Raw genomic sequence first — 22,147 nt, 5'->3', positions numbered from 1 at the left:
TTCCCCTGTCCTCCATCCACCCATGCCCAGCAGTGACCCTTCTCTCCCCTGCCCTCCATCCACCCATGTCCAGCAGTTCCCTTCTCTCCCCTGCCCTCCATCCACCCATGTCCAGCAGCTCCCTTCTCTCCCCTGCCACCCCCCTCCAGACTTGTTTCACAAATTCTCCTGCTTCCTCCCTCCCTCCCTCCTGATCTGGTCCCTCACCAACCCTACCTTGGCCATCAAATTCTTCGGGGCAGGCAGTGTTGCCTGCCCGCTGCCATCGCTGACTTTCCTCCGCCGCCCGATCGCGCTTCAAAATGGCCGCTGAGACTTACAGAAGTCTCGCGAGGCCGCCTCTGGAAGTCTCGGCGGCCATTTTTAAAGCGCAAACAGGAGGCAGAGGAAAGTCAGCGATAGCAGCGGGCAGGCAACACTGCCTGCCCCGAAGAATTCGATAGTCAAGGTAGGATCTGTGAGGGACCAGATCCGGAGGGCGGAGGGAGGGAGAGCCGGCTCGCCCTTTCCAACAACCGGCTCGCAAGTCCGGCCAAAATTTAACAACCGGATCTTGCAAGCCGGAGCGAGCCGGCTCCAGCACACCACTGTTCTCAGATACAGCATGAGCACCTGAGTGGGGCAATTAACAAGCAATATTGTAGTGCACAAATACGTGGTCTCTGCTTTACTTAACACATGGAACCTCCTCCTTTTAACCCTTCCTGAGCCTTCTGTTTTAAGTCTTTATGGTCTCTGATAGAGCTTTCAGTACTTCCCTAGCTTTTCTTTTGGCCATATCTCATGCTGTTTGTTCTGTGGAAGATAGTATACCTCACTACATTTTTGAATACACAGGTATGCCTAGGGCTTGATAATGTTATTGCCATAGAGGTTTTCTATCCCATTCTTTTTGCTCTTTAGCATCTGTTTTTTCATATTTGCTAGAATATTTATTTTTATGCCTATTTATATAGGATTAATATATGCTAGATGATAGATACTTCTGAATTGCTACTTTTCAAAATCAGATAAAAAAAATCCCTCCCATGCTGGCCTCAAATGGAACCAAGAAGTCAAAATCTCTATCTGAAATTCCTATTTTGTTACATAATTATAGCTTCCAAAAGATATTCATGAAAAAGCATGCTGCTTACCTATATAGCTTCTGGATTGCATGAGCAGCAGTTTTTCTCACGTATGGCGATAAGTCAGCAGCAGCCTCTGTTATTGCCAGCATCATAATGGGAACAATTATTGGCACACGGATACTGGATAACACTCGTAGAGCACTAGCACGAATCAACTGGTTAGGATCCTAAAACAGCAAACACAGAAGTATTAATTAATAAACAAGAAACTGAGGAAAAAAAGTTATTAAACCCATTAAGCATTTATGGCAGCTCAGAACTAACAGAATCACTCACATATTTATATATTTTACACTATCCACACAACAGAAAATACAAATGAAAGCAGGTCTGTATTAGTGGAAAGCTAACTCTTTCAGTTATTAAAGAACAGATTAACAATGCTTTTGAGAGCCACAAGATGGAGCAAACACACAAGAAAAATAATGGAAAAATATGTCTAAAGAAGCCTTTTTTTGTGTGTCCTGCTCCCAGAGTCAGGGTTGTCAATCATAACATGTTACAGGCACTCTTATGAAAAATCAGATTGGCTGTGACATACACTGATTACCAATTGAAATGCCTACTATCATCAGCATATTATGTGCTAACGCTATCATAGAGTGAACTCAATACATTTTAACAAACCTCACATCCAGCTGGATTTACAAAATTTCATCACCCAATAAAATCACAAGGTAGTAGACTTAAGACAAAAGGAATGTCATGTTACAGAATGCTTAATAACTACTTGTTATTGTCACTAACAGAGTAACTAAAAAATAAGCCAATACAGGAAAGACATGCTTAGGAAACTATGACTGAACTAAATAGGAAATTCATCCTAGGTTTGATGTAAGACAGCTGAAACAAAGGACCTGATCACAGCTCCCCTTCCCCAACACCCACACCCTCATTTCCCATGATAGTTGAAGGGTAGATCTTGTGGGAAGAGTTAGGAAATCATGTGACAATTATATTAGGGCATTTACATACATTTGCAAAGATTTACATATTAAATGTGCATTTTATGCCATCAAAGGTGATATTTAGCCTTATCCATTTCCTTTCTTTGAGTCCTCGTACACCAGTCCATACTAGTAGGTTGTCACTCCTTCCTACCAGCAGATGGGCGTAAAGATAATGAATTCTTCCGGTGATGTCACCAATATAAGGGCTGGTGCACTCGAACTCTCCACTATGCCAACACCAAAGCAGCGTTAGGTCTACTATTATATAATCAGCAAAAAAAAAAACTCAATTTAATCATTGCAACCATAAATATAATTGTAACAATAACTATACATACAGAGATCAAAAGAGACAGCAAAGAACCTGAAGAATCCCTAAGAATAGTAGTCTTCTAGGGCAGGTCCTGGACTAATCTAGCAGGACTCAAGAAAAGGAAATTAACAGGTAAGACTAAATTTTACCTTCTCTGCTAGAGTATACAAGCAGGTTATACACCCAAACAGAATCTCACAAAGAGAGGAAAGAAAAGGCCCTTTGAATCACCTGTCTGCAAATGCCAAATCACCTCTAGCTCTCACAAAGAATTGAGTGAGGAGCCAAGCTATGTCAGACTTGTGAGATCTTGTACCAAGTAGAGCGCTGCTGAGCCCGGTACTCAGACCAGATTCTGCTTGGCGGCCGGACAACCCCGGGTTTCACCTGCGCTAACCGCTGTTCCCAAGATGTTGAGCCCCTAGGTGCGGGCAGCCTGCAGGGCTTACGAGACGGAGCAGGAAGCGGGGTGGTGAACATGACGGCCAGACAGGCAGCAGGCAAGAGAGTGATCCAGGTACAGGCAAAGTCAATAGGCAGGCAGGAGGCAAGGGAGTAATCCAGGAACAGGCAATGTTAACTTGAAGGAGGGTAAACGGATCCTCAAGTATTTGGTACTGAGCCAAACTTTTTGTCCAGGTTGAAAAATCGGAGAAGACCGCCTTTTACAATCTGCGAAAAGCTTGTATCTAGCAGCGGCTCGCTGAAGATGTTATTGGACCCTGTTCCAAATGTCCTGGATATTGGTGAGGGTCTGCTGGAGCAGAGGTGAGGCTTGGGTCTGAAGGATCGGAAGTACTAGTTGTGGGTGGCGCCCATACACCATTAAAAAATGGTGACCTATGAGAGGCAGTGTGGAAGCCATTGTTATAGGCAAATTCAGCCCAGGGGAGTAATGTAGACCAGTAATCCTGTCTGTTATTAGTGTACACTCGTAGGAAGGTCATGAGAGTTTGATTGGCCCGTTCCACCAGTCCATTGGTCTGTGGATGAAAAATGGGTGGTGATGCCAACAGCAGAACACAGAGCTCTCCAGAACCTAAAAGTGAATTGCGATCCCCGATCACTTATGATTGGGAGAGGGAGGCAATGTAAACGAAAAATATGCTTGACCCACTACAATCTGGTTTTCGCCCTCTCCACTCAAATGAAACTGCGCTTACTAAAGTCTCCAATGACCTATTACTGGCTAAATCCAGAGGTCAATATTGCATCCTCATTCTTCTTGATCTTTCCGCTGTTTTTGACACTGTCGATCACAGCATACTTCTCGATACCCTGTCCTCACTTGGATTCCAGGGTTCTGTCCTTTCCTGGTTCTCTTCCTACCTCTCCCTCCGCACCTTTAGTGTTCACTCTGGTAGATCCTCTTCTACTTCTATCCCTCTGCCTGTCGGCGTACCTCAGGGTTCTGTTCTTGGTCCCCTCCTCTTTTCTATCTACACTTCTTCCCTTGGTTCATTAATCTCATCCCATGGCTTTTCCTACTATCTTTATGCTGACTCCCCCCAAATCTACCTTTCTACCCCTGATATCTCACCTTGCATCCAAACCAAAGTTTCAGCGTGCTTGTCTGACATTGCTGTCTGGATGTCTCAATGCCACCTAAAATTAAATGACCAAAACCGAGCTTCTCATTTCCCCCTCCCCCCAAACCCACCTCCCCGCTCCCCCCGTTTTCTATTTCTGTTGATGGCTCTCTCATTCTCCCTGTCTCCTCAGCTCGAAACCTTGGGGTCATCTTTGACTCTTCTCTCTCCTTCTCTGCTCATATCCAGCAGATTGCCAAGACCTGTCGTTTCTTTCTTTACAACATCCGTAAAATCCGCACCTTTCTTTCCGAGCACTCTACCAAAACCCTCATCCACACCCTTGTCACCTCTCGTTTAGACTACTGCAATCTGCTTCTTGCTGGCCTCCCACTTAGTCACCTCTCCCCTCTCCAGTCGGTTCAAAACTCTGCTGCCCGTCTCGTCTTCCGCCAGGGTTGCTTTACTCATACTACCCCTCTCCTCAAGTCGCTTCACTGGCTCCCTATCCGTTTTCGCATCCTGTTCAAACTTCTTCTACTAACCTATAAATGTACTCACTCTGCTGCTCCCCAGTACCTCTCCACACTCGTCCTTCCCTACACCCCTTCCCGTGCACTCTGCTCCATGGATAAATCCTTCTTATCTGTTCCCTTCTCCACTACTGCCAACTCCAGACTTCGCGCGTTCTGTCTCGCTGCACCCTAAGCCTGGAATAAACTTCCTGAGCCCCTACGTCTTGCCCCATCCTTGGCCACATTTAAATCTAGACTGAAAGCCCACCTCTTTAACATTGCTTTTGACTCGTAACCACTCGCCTCCACCTACCCTCCTCTCTTCCTTCCCATACACATTAATTGATTTGATTTGCTTACTTTATTTTTTGTCTATTAGATTGTAAGCTCTTTGAGCAGGGACTGTCTTTCTTCTATGTTTGTGCAGCGCTGCGTACGCCTTGTAACGCTATAGAAATGCTAAATAGTAGTAGTAGTAGTAGTAGTATGAAAGCCTTGGCAAGAGTGGCGGCTGAAGGAAGAGATCTCATGGGAATAAAATGGGCCATTCGAGAAAATCGGTCCACCACGACCCAAATGACTATGAGGCATATTTTCAAAGCACTTAGCCTTCCAAAGTTCCATAGGTTTCTATGGAACTTTGGAAGGCTAAGTGCTTTGAAAATATGCCTCCATGTGGCCTTGGGAAGGTGGTAAATCCGTAACAAAACCCATAGATACTTTCTGCCAAGGCAGCTGTGGAACAGGCAGTGGCTGTAAAAATCCCCAAGGCTTGCCAGGAGAGGATTTGTTTTGGGCGCAGGTGGGACAGGTGGAAACAAATTATTTATTTATTTAATTTTTAGGCCATTTATACCCCGCCATTTGCCACAGTGTTGCAGCACCAAAGCGGCTTACAATGAACTAATAAATAAAATTAAATCAAAGACAATGAGAAATGGAAGGGTAGAAGGAACAGAAAGAGGAAGGGAATATAAATACAATCTAAAAGCAAATGGTTAAATGGTGGCAAACTTTCTTCAGGAATTTCTAAATTTTCGCGAAGGTATCTCTTTAACATATCAATAGGTTTTATCATGTTTATTTTTGGAAAATTAATTAATCTCAAGTTGTTATTCTTCATAAAATTATCATATATTTCTGTTTTCCTTCTTAAATTAGTAATATCTTTCAGCATTGCTGCTTGTAGGTTTCCCAAGTCACTAACAGTCTTTTCAATATTTACTTGTTTTTCACTTAAGGATTTTATGTCCACTTCAGTTTTCAATAAACTCTGTTCAATTAAAACGATTTTCTCAGATGTAGCATTTATTTTTTGAGTAACAGTTAATATAAACTGGGAATATCAGTCAGATTTTCAGAGTTCTTTAGCAATTCCATATCTTTCAACCCCGGAGACATCTTGGCAGGACTGCTTTCCTCGAGCAAACTCAGCTGACGCTCGGGCTGCCCCTCGAGTTGGAATGGAGCTTCAACCACGAGATTTCCACTCTGTGGGGAAAAAATTATCAGTCCATCGAAGGGTGAGCTAGTCGACTGCGGTTGCAGGGGTGGAGTACGATGGTCAGGGCTCAAGGTGGCTTCCTGTCCCGAAGATGCCAATACCTCCTAAATCATGCTGGCGCTCTCTAGTGATTCGCCCACCATCTGCCGATTCTGACCCGAGGAACTCACAAATCGGTCCATAGGACCTGAAGGTAAAGAGGAGGGCAGCAGCGAAGCTTGAGCTGTTGCCCTTCCGCGTCTTTTCAGCATTTTTAGGAGAAGAAAACGGGAGCTCCTCTCAGTATCTAAATGCTGGCGGCCATCTTGGATCGTCTTAGGCAGTCTAAATCTGTCAATTTCTGGCAGTGCATAATGTTATTCCTGTAATATTTAATCTTCCATCACCAAGTTTACTTCATTGATTTTATTTATGCTTAAATTTGTTCATTTTACTATTATACTACTAGTAATAAGATAGTACGTTTTATGTCAAGCTGTAACTACTGTATACTACTATAGGTGAATCTATCTCTTCATAAAGGTGGTTACTAAATACCAAAAAATAATTTGGATTTATCTCACACCTTTTCCAGTAGTAGCTCAAACCTAACAATGTATAATGGCTAGAGATATTTAAAAAAAAAAAGTGCCAATAAAATGAACCCAGGAGACAGAATCAAGAAGCAATATAAAAGAAAAGAAAAAACTGTTGTAAAACTACTGAAATGCCACTGCAGGTACTACCAAAAGATTGTCTTCATAGACACCCTGACGCATTGATGTTCCCAATCACTGATAGGATCTAGTCAAGTTCCATAAATAAACAATAAAGCGAATGCTACGTACCTGTAGAAGGTATTCTCCGAGGACAGCAGGCTGATTGTTCTCACTGATGGGTGACGTCCACGGCAGCCCCTCCAATCGGAATCTTCACTAGCAAAAGCCTTTGCTAGCCCTCACGCGCCGATGCGCACCGCGCATGCGTGGCCGTCTTCCCGCCCGAAACCAGCTCGTGCCGGCCAGTCTCATATGTAGCAAGACAAAGAGAAGGAAAGACAACTCCAAAAGGGTTGGCGGGTGGGTTTCTGAGAACAATCAGCCTGCTGTCCTCGGAGAATACCTTCTACAGGTATGTAGCATTCGCTTTCTCCGAGGACAAGCAGGCTGCTTGTTCTCACTGATGGGGTATCCCTAGCCCCCAGGCTCACTCAAAACAACAAACATGGTCAATTGGACCTCCCAACGGCGAGGACATAACTGAGATTGACCTAACAATTTTTCCAACTAACTGAGAGTGTAGCCTGGAACAGAATAAAACATGGGCCTAGGGGGGTGGAGTTGGATCCTAAACCCCGAACAGATTCTGAAGCACTGACTGCCCGAACCGACTGTCGCGTCGGGTATCCTGCTGCAGGCAGTAATGAGATGTGAATGTGTGGACAGATGACCACCTCGCAGCTTTGCAAATCTCTTCAATAGTGGCTGACTTCAAGTGGGCTACCGACGCTGCCATGGCTCTAACATTATGAGCCGTGACATGACCCTCAAGAGCCAGCCCAGCCTGGGCGTATGTGAAGGAAATGCAATCTGCTAGGCAATTGGAGATGGTGCGTTTCCCCACAGCCACTCCCCTCCTGTTGGGATCAAAAGAAACAAACAATTGGGCGGACTGTCTGTTGGGCTGTGTCCGCTCCAGATAGAAAGCCAATTCTCTCTTGCAGTCCAATGTGTGCAGCTGACGTTCAGCAGGGCAGGAATGAGGACGGGGAAAGAATGTTCGCAAGACAATTGACTGGTTCAGATGGAACTCCGACACAACCTTTGGCAAGAACTTAGGGTGAGTGCGGAGGACTACTCTGTTATGATGAAATTTGGTATAAGGGGCCTGGGCTACCAGGGCCTGAAGCTCACTGACTCTACGACCTGAAGTAACTGCCACCAAGAAAATGACCTTCCAAGTCAAGTACTTCAGATGGCAGGAATTCAGTGGCTCAAAAGGAGGTTTCATCAGCTGGGTGAGAACGACATTGAGATCCCATGACACTGTAGGAGGCTTGACAGGGGGCTTTGACAAAAGCAAACCTCTCATGAAGCGAACAACTAAAGGCTGTCCAGAGATCGGCTTACCTTCCACACCGTAATGGTATGCACTGATCGCACTAAGGTGAACTCTTACAGAGTTGGTCTTGAGACCAGACTCAGACAAGTGCAGAAGGATTCAAGCAGGGTCTGTGTAGGACAAGAGCGAGGATCTAGGGCCTTGCTGTCACACCAGACGGCAAACCTCCTCCATAGAAAGAAGTAACTCCTCTTAGTGGAATCTTTCCTGGAAGCAAGCAAGATGCGGGAGACACCCTCTGACAGACCCAAAGAGGCAAAGTCTACGCTCTCAACATCCAGGCCGAGAGAGCCAGGGACCGGAGGTTGGGATGCAGAAGCGCCCCTTCGTCCTGTGTGATGAGGGTCGGAAAACACTCCAATCTCCACGGTTCTTCGGAGGACAACTCCAGAATAAGACGGAACCAGATCTGAAGCGGCCAAAAAGGAGCAATCAGAATCATGGTGCCTTGGTCTTGCTTGAGTTTCAACAAAGTCTTCCCCACCAGAGGTATGGGAGGATAAGCATACAGCAGACCCTCCCCCCAGTCCAGGAGGAAGGCATCCGATGCCAGTCTGCTGTGGGCCTGAAGCCTGGAACAGAACTGAGGGACTTTGTGGTTGGCTCGAGATGCGAAGAGATCTACCAAGGGGGTGCCTCACACCTGGAAGATCTGTCGCACTACATGGGAATTGAGCGACCACTCGTGAGGTTGCATAATCCTGCTCAACCTGTCGGCCAGACTGTTGTTTACGCCTGCCAGATATGTGGCTTGGAGCACCATGCCATGACGGCGAGCCCAGAGCCACATGCTGACGGCTTCCTGACACAGGGGGCGAGATCCGGTGCCCCCCTGCTTGTTGATGTAATACATGGCAACCTGGTTGTCTGTCTGAATTTGGACAATTTGGTGGGACAGCCGATCTCTGAAAGCCTTCAGAGCGTTCCAGACCGCTCGTAACTCCAGAAGATTGATCTGCAGATCGCGTTCCTGGAGGGACCAGCTTCCTTGGGTGTGAAGCCCATCGACATGAGCTCCCCACCCCAGGAGAGGCGCATCCGTGGTCAGCACTTTTTGTGGCTGAGGAATTAGGAAAGGGCGTCCCAGAGTCAAATTGGACCAAATCGTCCACCAATACAGGGATTTGAGAAAACTCGTGGACAGGTGGATCACGTCTTCTAGATCCCCAGCAGCCTGAAACCACTAGGAAGCTAGGGTCCATTGGGCAGATCTCATGTGAAGGCGGGCCATGGGAGTCACATGAACTGTGGAGGCCATGTGGCCCAGCAATCTCAACATCTGCCGAGCTGTGATCTGCTGGGACGCTCGCACCCGCGAGACGAGGGACAACAAGTTGTTGGCTCTCGTCTCTGGGAGATAGGCACGAGCCGTCCGAGAATCCAGCAGAGCTCCTATGAATTCGAGGTTCTGCACTGGGAGAAGATGGGACTTTGGGTAATTTATCACAAACCCCAGTAGCTCCAGGAGGCGAATAGTCATCTGCATGGACTGTAGAGCTCCTGCCTCGGATGTGTTCTTCACCAGCCAATCGTCGAGATATGGGAACACGTGTACCCCCAGTCTGCGAAGTGCCGCTGCTACTACAGCCAAGCACTTCGTGAACACTCTGGGCGCAGAGGCGAGCCCAAAGGGTAGCACACAGTACTGGAAGTGACGTGTGCCCAGCTGAAATCGCAGATACTGTCTGTGAGCTGGCAGTATTGGGATGTGTGTGTGGGCGTCCTTCAAGTCCAGAGAGCATAGCCAATCGTTTTCCTGAATCATGGGGAGAAGGGTACCCAGGGAAAGCATCCTGAACTTTTCTTTGACCAGATATTTGTTCAGGGCCCTTAGGTCTAGGATGGGACGCATCCCCCCTGTTTTCTTTTCCACAAGGAAGTACCTGGAATAGAATCCCAGCCCTTCTTGCCCGGATGGCACGGGCTCGACCGCACTGGCGCTGAGAAGGGCGGAGAGTTCCTCTGCAAGCACCTGCTTGTGCTGGAAGCTGTAAGACTGAGCTCCCGGTGGACAATTTGGAGGTTTTGAGGCCAAATTGAGGGTGTATCCTTGCCGGATTATTTGGAGAACCCACTGATCGGAGGTTATGAGAGGCCACCTTTGGTGAAAAGCTTTCAACCTCCCTCCGACTGGCAGGTCGCCCGGCACTGACACTTGGATGTCGGCTATGCTCTGCTGGAGCCAGTCAAAAGCTCGCCCCTTGCTTTTGCTGGGGAGCCGAGGGGCCTTGCTGAGGCGCACGCTGCTGACGAGAGCGAGCGCGCTGGGGCTTAGCCTGGGCCGCAGGCTGTCGAGAAGGAGGATTGTACCTACGCTTACCAGAAGAGTAGGGAACAGTTCTCCTTCCCCCAAAAAATCGTCTACCTGTAGAGGTAGAAGCTGAAGGCTGCCGGCGGGAGAACTTGTCGAAAGCGGTATCCTGCTGGTGGAGCTGCTCTACCACCTGCTCGACTTTCTCTCCAAAAATGTTATCCGCATGGCAAGGCGAGTCCGCAACCCGCTGCTGGATCCTATTCTCCAGGTCGGAGGCACGCAGCCATGAGAGTCTGCGCATCACCACACCTTGAGCAGCGGCCCTGGATGCAACATCAAAGGTGTCATACACCCCTCTGGCCAGGAATTTTTTGCACACCTTCAGCTGCCTGACCACCTCCTGAAAAGGCTTGGCTTGCTCAGGGGGGAGCTTGACCACCAAGCCCGCCAACTGCCGCACATTGTTCCGCATGTGCATGCTCGTGTAGAGCTGGTACGACTGAATTTTGGCCACGAGCATAGAGGAATGGTAGGCCTTCCTCCCAAAGGAGTCTAAGGTTCTAGAGTCCTTGCCCGGGGGCGCCGAAGCATGCTCCCTAGAACTCTTAGCCTTCTTTAGGGCCAAATCCACAACTCCAGAGTCGTGAGGCAATTGAGTGCGCATCAGCTCTGGGTCCCCATGGATCCGGTACTGGGACTCGATCTTCTTGGGAATGTGGGGATTACTTAGAGGCTTGGTCCAGTTCGCCAGCAATGTCTTTTTGAGGAGATGATGCATGGGTACTGTGGACGTTTCCTTAGGTGGAGAAGGATAGTCCAGGAGCTCAAACATTTCAGCCCTGGGCTCGTCCTCCACAACCACCGGGAAAGGGATGGCCGTAGACACCTCCCGGACAAAGGCCGCAAAAGACAGACTCTCGGGCGGAGAGAGCTGCCTTTCAGGAGAGGGAGTGGGATCCGAAGGAAGGCCATCAGACTCCTCGTCAGAGAAATATCTGATGTGCTCCTCCTCCTCCCACAAGGCCTCACCATCGGTATCAGACACAAGTTCATGAACCTGTGTCTGAAGCCGTGCCCGGCTCAACTCCGTGGAACCACGTCCACGATGGGAGTGTCGAGAGGTAGGCTCCCTCGCCCGCACCGGCGAAGCTCCCTCCGCCGAGCCTTCCTTGGAGGCTACCGCAGTCGGTACCGCAAGCAGCACCGATGTCGGGTACCTCACCCCGGGCAAGGGGCCAGCCGGCGCTTCACTCGATGGTACCGGTGGTGCAAGCACTCCCGGTACCGGAGGGGAAGGGCGCAACAGCTCTCCCAGGATCTCTGGGAGAACGGCCCGGAGACTCTCGTGCAGAGCGGCTGTGGAGAAAGACATGGAAGCCGATGCAGGTGTCGATGTCAGAGTCTGTTCCGGGCGTGGAGGCTGTTCCGGGCTGTCCAGAGTGGAGCGCATCGACACCTCTTGAACAGAGGGTGAGCGGTCCTCTCGGTGCCGATGCCTGCTGGGTGCCGACTCCCTCGGCGACCCAGAGCTCTCGGTGCCGACACGGGAAGGGGACCGGTGTCGATGCTTCTTCGACTTCTTGGGACGAAGCACGTCACCGGAGCTTCCCGGCACCGACGAGGAGGACGTAGAATCCAGCCGTCGCTTCCTCGGGGCCGAGGCCGAAGAAGGTCGGTCTCGGGGGGGGGCTGTACCACAGGAGCCCTCAGGGTAGGGGGAGACCCACCCAAAGGCTCACCGCCACCAGCAGGGGAATGGACAGCCCTCACCTGCACTCCAGACGAAGCACCAACGTCCGACGACATCAGCAGACGAGGAGGTCCCGGTACCGCCGACGCAGCCTTCCGATATCTCAGCCCCGATGCAGAGGGTCGATGCCTCGATGCACTCGATGCAATCGCGGCCGAGGATGAAGGTCTGGACGCTGGCGACGTCGATGCACTCGATACTCCCGGTGCCGATGAAGAGCCCGAGAACAAAACGTTCCACTGGGCCAACCTCGCTACCTGAGTCCGCTTTTGTAAAAGAGAGCACAGACTACAGGCCTGCGGGCGGTGCCCAGCCCCCAGACACTGAAGACACGACGCGTGCCTGTGAGCGAGATTACCCGGGCGCACTGGGTGCACTTCTTGAAGCCGCTGGGAGACTTCGATGACATGGGCGGAAAAATCTCGCCGGTGAAATCGAAACTCGTAATTGCGGTAGGCACCAAAAACGAGGGGAAGAAAAATCGACCCGAGGCCTGAAAAAAGGCCTACCCCGAAGACGAAAGAAAACTTACCGGGGCAAAAACTGGAAGTAGCGGAAAAAGGAAAAAGACCGAAAAGGTCCTCTTCCAGAATCCTTTTTTTTTTTTAGTAGCGAAACCAAAAAGGAGACGCGCGAGGTCAACTTAAGGGGCGCGAACGGCGAAACACGACCGTACCGAGCGCAGACAAAAGAAGACTGGCCGGCACGAGCCGGTTTCGGGCGGGAAGACGGCCGCGCATGCGCGGTGCGCATCGGCGCGCGAGGGCTAGCAAAGGCTTTTGCTAGTGAAGATTCCGATTGGAGGGGCTGCCGTGGACGTCACCCATCAGTGAGAACAAGCAGCCTGCTTGTCCTCGAAGAAAAACACCATAGCCCAGCAGTGCAGAGACTAAAGAGGCACCAGAAGAATTATACTGACTAATGTAAAATTGCACACTAGTGCTGTCTGAGGATGCCGATCACCCTGCACATCGGAAGAACCCAGTACCGGCTTCCCATTATTAAGGATAAAATTAGACGTCATTAACTGAATGTATGAAAAAAAATAAGTGCCCAATCTGAAGTGAATAGAATTAAAAACTTACAGCACACAAAATTCCTTCTCCTTTCTTCACTGGAGTATAGTCGCAACAAAAGTATCAACGAGAACCCACTGTAGGTGCACAAAGAATGCAGACATCGGCTACTGGAAAGGAGGCCACTGTCTTCATCTTGCTTGGGCCGTTAGAGCAGAAGATCTCGTCCACTGGCATGGATTGGGCATCACCGCCAGTCATTCGATATCTACTCCAGTTGTAAAGGGGGCCTAAACCAAAAGAGAGGGGAGGTTTCAAGGCCCCAAGGGCCCCCACCCCATGTGGCTACACCACTGCCATCTAGCAGCCTCATTTATGCAAAGATTTTGCATGACTGATAATTCGCAATTAATTTTATTTGCAGAGCTTGCTAATGGAAACAGTTCTGGTTACGTTCATAAGCAACAAGAACCGAAGAGAGTCTTAAAAATGATTCTATTCCGACAGGGTAATTCGTAATTAATTTTATTTGCAGAGCTTGCTAATGGAAACAGTTCTGGTTACGTTCATAAGCAACAAGAACAGAATAGAGCCTTAAAAATGATTCTATTCCGAGGGAGGGGCTCCTTGTAAAATTAAAATGTGATCTTATTTAACCACTAGTAAAACAGGCCCGTTTCTGACACAAATGAAACGGGCGCTAGCAAGGTTTTCCTCGGAGTGTGTATGTTTCAGAGAGTGTGTGCAAGAGTGAGTGTGCGAGTGTGTGTGTGTGACAGAGAGAGTGAGACTGGGTGTGTGTGTGTGTCTGTGAGAGTGTGTGTGAGAGAATGAGAGTGCGCCATAGGCCCCCCTCCCAGTCCCAAGGTCCCCCCTCCCTCCCTCCGAGTTCCAGGGTCGTCTCCCCCCTGCCTCCCTCCCGCCGAGTTCCAGGGTCATCCCCTCCCCTCTGAGTTCCTGGGTTGTCCCCCCCTCCCTCCAAGTTTCAGGGTCTCCCCCCCTCCCTCCAAGTTCCAGGGTCCTCCCCCCCTCTTCCCAGGACTATTTAGTCCATTCACATTCCAAGACCCCACCCAAAAACCCCTCCCACACCTCCCTCCTCCCCCCCAAAGTCCCTCACCCCCTGATCATCCCCTCCTCCGGCCAGGAAAATCCCGGAGGAAATGTGTTTGCCCCGGAGGCATCCTTAAACTTATCTGTTGATGGTACACCCTCTTTTTTTTCTTTTCCAAGTTACTCTAGCATGTATAGTTCATCATTCACTCCAACCACCTTTAAGTAATTCATTCTCCAATCGTAATCTCAAATGCAGCAACCCCTTTGAGATTCCCCCCATTCTGTTTATAGAAAATGTCCGGTCTGTAGGTAAGTCAAGTTGAAGCAGATCGCTCAGCCTGCGACTCAATCGGAGAGCGTGCTTTGCCGCCCCCAACCTTCTGCCACTAAGGGCGCACGGGTCCCGGAGAGTTCTGACTTCGCCCCTGGGCGGCGTTAGCTTTGGTTGGGAGATCGGAGCACCCAAGCTCCCGAAGAGCCCTCCAGGCCCCTGCTTTGGTTTGAACCCTTCTCGGTTGACTACCAACACTGAATTGTATTCCAAAAGGGGAAAGCTAGTCACCTCCTTAAAATCCGTCCGCCGCTGAGGTGGTCGACCAGGCTAAATCTTGAAAAGCTTGCACTTTACAATTCTTCCATACAATCTCCCCTGAGGCGCGGAGTCAGCTTCAGAAAGTTGGAGGTCCCTCGTGTTGCTATTGTGTGATTGGGCACTGCTGCACATGACGCACCCGGAAGTATGTGACGTCAATTCAGGAGATGGAGTTACAGACAGCATGAATGCTTTAAGGCTTCAGTGCCACGGAGTCAGCTTCAGAACGTTGGAGGTGCTTTCTATTATATAGGACTAGTAAAAAAGGCCCGTTTCCGAAACCAATGAAACGGGTGCTAGCATGTGGCTTTTTTTTTTGTGTGTGTTTATGTGTCACAGAGTTTTCGCGCGTGTGTGTGTGTGTGTGTGTGTGTGTGTGTGTGTGTGTGTGTGTGTGTGTGTGTGTGTGTGTGTGTGTGTGTGTGTGTGTGTGTGTGTGAGTGTGAGGTGTGTGTGCAGGTTGTCGATGTGTGTCTTTTTTTTAATTTGTTTTTTGGGTTGGGGGATGTGCTGTGCTGGCAAAGTTTGATGGATTGGTGTGTGGCTTTGAGGGTGTGTTTCTGTTGTATTGTGTGTGTGTGGTTTTGTCTGTCAAGGAGGTTTGTGGAGGGAGGTCTTTCTGTTGGTGAAATGTAAATGTGGTTGTAGGGGGGTCAGCCTTTGCTAAGTGGTGGATTGATTTTTCCAGGTTTTTTTTTTTTTGTGTTGTGCTGAGGCAGCCGTGTTGTTTTAGATGGGTGGAAGGTAGAGGAGCACGTTCTTGGTCTGTTGGTATTTTTTGGCTGTTTCAGGGCTGCTGTAGGGGAACGCTGGAAGTGAAATGTGCTGTGGGAAGCAGCGTCGTCTTTTTCCGTTGGGCTGGGGTTCTGGGCATCCTGGAGGTGGGAGACGGCTTGCCTGAGGACCCGGATGGTTGTTTTAAGTTGGGGGAAGGGAGAGGAGCACGGTCTCGGGCCATCGGGGGGTGATCCGGTATGTTCTGTCCATTTCAGGCCTGATGCAGGGGAATGCTGAAACATTTATGCGCTGCGGGAAGCAGCGCCGTCTTTTTCCGGGTGCTTGGGGAATCCCCGAGGTGGGAGATGGCTTGCCTGAGGCTGGGGATGGTTGGGCACGTCCTTGGCCGCTTCAGCAAAAGGGGAAGAGGAAGGGGGTAGGGAGTTACCTGCAGCCGCGTGTGAAACCGGGTATTCTTTGTTTGTTTTTGTATTATTAGTTTGCATTTCTGTTGTAGAAAGAGTGGATGCCTTTCGAATGATGGAGGTGGTGTGTCGGTGTGCGGTTGTTTCATTAGTTTTGCAGCCAGTCTCCAGCAATTCCTAGGCAGGGAAGGAGTAGGGATATTTGCTGCTGGCTGGGTCACAGGTAATCCTTCCAGCTGGGCCACAGCTTGTCCTGTTCGCCCACGTCCCAGATGGTGAGGGGCACACTGTTCTCAGACTCCACGTCTAGCGAACCCAAATATAGTCTGTGCTATAGGCCCTCCGGCACTCTTCAGTACCGGCATTAGGCATTTAAAAATTTCTTTCCCCCCCCCCCCCCCCCCCCCCCCCCCTTCCGGTCTATTTTTGCACATATCCACAACAGGAATATTCTTTTCTCGTTCAAGCGGTGGTTCTGTGCTCTCCGTGCTGCACAGATAATGAGCCATTCTGCTGGTGAATGCTCCTCCCTTATTGCCACGTAGTTTCCTCTGATAGGTCCATCTTACGTTGCCTAGCGTTGCCTGGGAACAGTTTTGTGATGGTCCTTTGTGTTTCAGAACATTGAGTGTGTTTTTTCTGATTGGTCCGTCATGCGAGGGCGGGGCTGAGAGACATGGTCAGTGTTGTGGCTTCTCCACCATGAATCCATGAACCCTTCATGGAGTGACTGAGTGACTTCAGAACGTTGTCTTCAGAACGTTGAGGGTGAGTTTTATTATAGTAGATGTTTATGGCTTTCTGTAGCTTATGCAAAATGCAATAATACTACTGGTTGCATTTCGACAACTAGTGCACTTAATGGATTAATCAAAACAAAACTAGTTTTGCTTGGATTATCACTCTGCCAAAAAACTCCTGCTTAGACTTGTGGTGTGGGAAGAGGAAGTAGCCTAGTAGTAAAAGCAATGGGCTGAGAACCAGTATTCAGTTCCCACTTCTGCCACTGATGCTCTTTGTGTCCATAGGTAAATTGCTTTATCCCTCAATGCCTCAGTTCTGAGTTCCCAGCCAAAATCGAAGATACATCCTGTGACCTGGAAGTATCCAGATGTGTGTATAAGCATCCTTTAAGTCCAGACAGCATAGCCAATCGTTCTCTTGAATCATGGGAAGAAGGGTGCCCAAGGAAGCCATCCTGAACTTTTCTCAAACTAGAAATTTGTTCAGGCCCCTTAGGTCTAGGATGGGACGCCTCCCCCCTGTTTTCTTTTACACAAGGAAGTACCTGGAAAAGAATCCCAGGCCTTGTTCCCCTGGTGGAACGGGTTCGACCGCACTGGCCTTTAGAAGGGTGGAGAGTTCCTCTGCAAGTACCTGCTTGTGCTGGGAGCTGTAAGAATAAGCTCCCGGTGGGCAATTTGGAGGTTTGGATTCCAGATTGAGAGTGTAACCTAACCAGACTATTTGAAGAACCCACCGGTTGGAGGTTATGAGAGGCCACCTTTGGTGAAAAAACATCAACCTCCCCCCCTACCAGTAAGTTGTCCGGAATGGACACTTTTACTGAGGCTATGTTGAACTGGAGCCAGTCAAAAGCCCATCCCTTGCTTTTGCTGGGGAGCAGAATGGGCCTTAGTCGCACGCTGACGAGAACAAGCGCGCTGGGGTTGAGCCTGGGTAGGCTGCCAAGATGCAGGAGTGCCTAGATGAGGAGGCAGTAGCAGAAGGCGCCCGGTGGGAAAGAGAATCCATAGCATCATTATGCTTCTTGATTTGATCAACTAGATCCTCTACTTTTTCTTCAAAAAGATTGTCCCCCCGGCAAGGAACATCCGGCATCCGCTGCTGGATAGAATGATCCAGGTCAGAGACACGCAGCCATGAGAGTCTGCGCATCACTATACCTTGAGCAGCGATTCTGGATGTCGCATCAAAAGTGTCAAAAGTACCCCTGGCCAGGAACTTGCGACACGCTTTCTACTGCCTGACCACCTGGCGAAAAGGCTCAGCCAGCTCCGTAGGGAGTACATCAACCAAGCTGGACAGTTGACGTATCGAGTCCCGCAAGTGGACGCTCGTGAAGAGCTGGTATGACTGGATCTTGGCAGCAAGCATAGCGGCCTGATAAGTCTTCCTCCCAAAAGAATCAAGAGTCCTAGCTTCTCTGCCTGGGGGAGCTGAAGCATAGTCTCTAGTACTCCTGGCTCTCTTGAAAGCGGAGTCCACCACCATGGAATTGTGCGGTAACTGGGACCTCATCAACCCAGGTTCACCGTGGATCAGATACTGGGATTCAGCGTTTTTCGGGACCATGTGGCCAGACAGAGGGGCTGACCAGTTTCGCATAAGGACTTCCTTCAGTACCCTCAACCTCCACAGGGAAGGGAATAGCCTTAGCCATTTCCTGGACAAAAGAGGAAAAGGACAGCTTCTCCGGTGGAGACAGTCTCCTTTCTAACAAAGGAGAAAAATCAGAGGGAATCCCAAAGGACTCATCAGAAGAGAAATGAGTTTATCTTGTTGGCCAGACTGGATGGACCGTACAAGGTCTTTATCTGCTGTCATTTACTATGTTATGTTACTATGCAGAGGAACTGTCACAGCCTCTTTAAGTGGAGAAGAATAATCCAAGACCTCGAGCACCTCAGTCCTCATCCTCAACCTCCACAGGGAAGGGAACAGCCGTAGCCATTTCCTGGACAAAAGAGGAAAAGGACAGACTCTCCAGTGGAGACAGTCTCCTTTCTAGCGGAGGAGAAGGATCAGAGGGAATCCCAAAGGACTCATCAGAAGAGAAGTACCTGGGATCCTCATCTGACTCCCATGAACGCTCCTACTCAGTGTCGGATAAAACCTGAGTTAAGGTGCTTCGACGCCGAGGAACGAAGTCCTCTATGGCGATGTCGAGAGATCGATGCCCTGTCCGACTGCGGCGAAGCTCCCTCCACCAATATTGAAGGGAAGTCGACCTAGGTGGCAGCCGACGTCAATGTCGGAGACAGCATCGCGGTTTGGCCTAGGGGCCTCACCACTGCAGCAGATGGTATGGAATGTGCAAGCACCCCCGACACCAAAGCTGACTGACGTAGCAGTCCCTCCAGAAGTTCTGGAAGCAAGGCCCGGATGCGCTCGTCGAGAGTCGTCATCGAAGAAGGCTGCGGGGTTGGTGGTACAGGCGGTGTCAGAATCCGTGGAGGCTCAGGAGCAGGCATCGGGCTGGTAGGAGACCGATGCACCGGCACCTCCTGTATCGAGGGAGAGTGATCCTCTCGGCGCCGAAGCTTCTCGGGTGCAGACTCTCTCAACGTCCCGGAGCTCCTGGAACCGTGTGTTGAAGGAGAACGATGATGGTGCTTCTTAGCCTTCACTCGACGCCCGTGATCGAGACTCCTCGGTACCGATGAGAAGGATGTGGAATCCTCACGCCTCCTCGGGGCTGGGGCCGACAAAGGCCGGTCCCGGGGGGCCTGCATAACAGGAGGCCTCGAGGCAGCTGGAGACCCACTCGATGCCTCACTGCTCCCAACACGAGTTGGTCTCATAGTAGCCATTACCTCTCTCCCCAGCGTCGATGCTCCCTTCGATGTCAATGACCTCGGTACCAATGTCGAAGGACCGGACTGAGCCCCAAAAGGTTTTTCTCGTTGGGCCTCTCGAGACGCTTGGGTCCGTTTCTTCATACGAAGACACAGACTACAAGCAGCTGGGCTATGGTCAGGCCCAAGGCACTGAATACACCAGGCGTGGGTATCGGTACCTGAGATAGTCCGGTTGCACCAAGTACAACGCTTGAAGCCATTGGGGGTCTTCGATAACATGGAAGGAAAAACGGCTTCGGCAAAATCAAAAGGCGTGATTGTGCCTAAAAACAGAAAAAGGCACAAAAGAGAAAAGGGGAGAACCCGACCGCGCGGCCGAAAGGCCGGCCGCAACGAAAAAGAAAGAAAACTTGAAATAGGTGAAAAAACTAAAAGGAAGCTACGGGAACCTAATTTTTTTTTTTTTAAATCTTGTAAGAAAAAAATTAAGAAATAGACGCAAACAAATTCGCAATCAGTGAAGACTCTTCCTGGGCCTGAAGAGGAGCAGAAACGAACACTGCCGCACCTCAACGCAGAGAAAGAAAAACTGAAGAGAAGTGCTCACGCGACGGGCGGGAAATCAGTCTGCACATGCACGGTGTGCACTGCACGCGCCAGAAGACTCTGGTAAAACTTTTTAAATATTTTGCTTGCAAAATGCCGATTCCTGGGCAGACGTGGACATCGACACACACATGTGAGAACAAGCAGCCTGTTTGTCTTCAGAGAAATCGTTTTATCCCTCAATGCCTCAGATACCCACTTAGAACTTAGACTGCAAGCTCCTTGGAGCAGGGGTGTGCTGCACATGAATACTTATAACCACTGAAGTGGTGCGCTCATGACAGAGTGCTAGAAAAATAAGTATTACAAGTACCTGCTCTGTTGCACAGCTACAGTTTTAAGATAAATGTTTATGTATAGTTTTGATAATTGAAACTTATTTAGATTGCAAGCTCCCTGGACCAGGGACCTGCTCTGTTGCACAGCTACAGTTTTAAGATAAAAGTTTACGTGTAGTTTTGAATATTGAGAGCTACACGTTATTTGCCTTTCCCAAAACACTGCTGCCATGAAAAAGCCTCTAACACCCCCCTTGAGTAAAAGTACATACAGTTTAGAACAAACAGCAAAGATTCTTACCTGTAACAGGTATTCTATGAGGACAGCAGGCCTTATATTCTCATAATTGGGTAATGCAGCACAGCACAGCACTGCCCGGTCCACGGCTTATAACAAGCATTAAGAGCTTTGTGGAGCACTAGACACGCTAGACTGTGCATGCGCGTGTCAGGTTCTCAGGTTCAGAGCCCGCGGGGCCGGGCTCTGGAGCAAACGTGAGCCCTTGGGCTGCTGCCGAGGAGCAACAGCAGCAGGCAAAACCCACCAACCAACACTGGGTAAGCACACCGGCAGGGACTGCAGGCACTGCCCAGCGAACTGGAACACATGGACTGGAATCCCCCGGACTGGAGGACACAGAACTGGAACACTGGACTGCAATCCCCCGGACTGGAGGACACAGGACTGGAACACACACCGGACCGGAACACACTGGACTGGTCCGCACAGCTTCACCTGCACTTAGCTACTAAGCCCCCCAGAAGTTGAGCTCCTGGGTTCGAGTAGCCGGCAGGACTTACTGGATACCGGATGACACAGGGACCAGGACTGGAAACAGAAGTGCTCCTAAACCTAAACTGATCTACGTGCTCCCAAGCCCTAAACCAGCAGGAGTGTTCCTAACAGAAAACTGACAAAAGGACTTCCTAAGCCCTATACTAAACAGGAGCTCCTAAGCCCTGCTCAAGAAAGGGACTTCCTAAGCCCTAAACTAACAGAGCAGGGAACTAAACACAAAGCTAACACAGGTGCTACTAAGCACCAAGCTACAAGCACAGCTCTACACTAATAAGCTGAACACAAAACTAACAAGCTACCTAAGCACTGCTCTAGCAAGCTAGATACAACTAACAAGGTGCTTCCCCAGCACTACTCTGGCAAGCAACCAGAAGAGCTCCTAGCACTAAAAGGGAAGACAGGGGAGCCACAAGGAAAAAGAAGGGAAGCTAACACATAAGCCAAAAGTGATTCTAAATCACCAAACACCAACAGCAAAGACTGCAATGCTCCCAATAGCACAAACACCAGAAGTACTTCTAACAGCAAACTCTGCAGTGTTCCTAATAACACCAAACCCTGAAGTACTTCTATCAACAACAGAGCTTCCAAAGCCCTACACACAGCAATGCTTCCAAAACCAAGAGGGAACAGCAGGGGAACCAAAAGGGAAAAGCAGGAAAGCTAAACACACAGTCACCAGTGCACACTGCACTAACATTAACCTGGCCCTTAGCAAAAGCAAGCAGGGAAACTAGACACAACGTCAGAAGTGCACACTGCACCACCCTACCTAAAGCAAACACCACTGTTGCAAAGGCTCTGAAGGAAACAACACCACTTCCTTATCAAGGCCCTCCCTGATGATGTCACACTCCCTAGACCTAGGCAAAAGCACACTGACCCAAAGAGGCCCAACCCACACCAATGCAACCCTGTGAAGCACTTGAAGCCAGTACACCCAAAGAGAGGTAGAGCAACTCAGGCAACACACACACAGGTGCAGTATAGTGAAACAATTAACCCCATGCTGCTGGAAGCTGCCAGCACAGAGAGACAGAGCCAGCTCAGAAAGGAAAGAGAAAAGAAACA

The 22,147-nt window shown here is 49.5% G+C and overlaps 1 protein-coding gene across 1 annotated transcript in view; it reads right to left on the bottom strand.

Moving 5' to 3' along the window:
* AP3B1 (adaptor related protein complex 3 subunit beta 1) overlaps positions 1-22,147 on the bottom strand; it is a 1,191,861-nt gene that overhangs the window by 1,047,741 nt on the left and 121,973 nt on the right. The window contains exon 5 of the mRNA XM_030193246.1: positions 1,137-1,297. Coding sequence (XP_030049106.1) covers positions 1,137-1,297 — 161 coding nt within the window. The remainder of the gene's footprint in view (positions 1-1,136; positions 1,298-22,147) is intronic.

This window comes from Microcaecilia unicolor, chromosome 2 (genome assembly GCF_901765095.1).
Source record: "Microcaecilia unicolor chromosome 2, aMicUni1.1, whole genome shotgun sequence".
NCBI lineage: Eukaryota > Metazoa > Chordata > Amphibia > Gymnophiona > Siphonopidae > Microcaecilia > Microcaecilia unicolor.
This window is presented reverse-complemented; position numbering and strand designations above follow the sequence as displayed.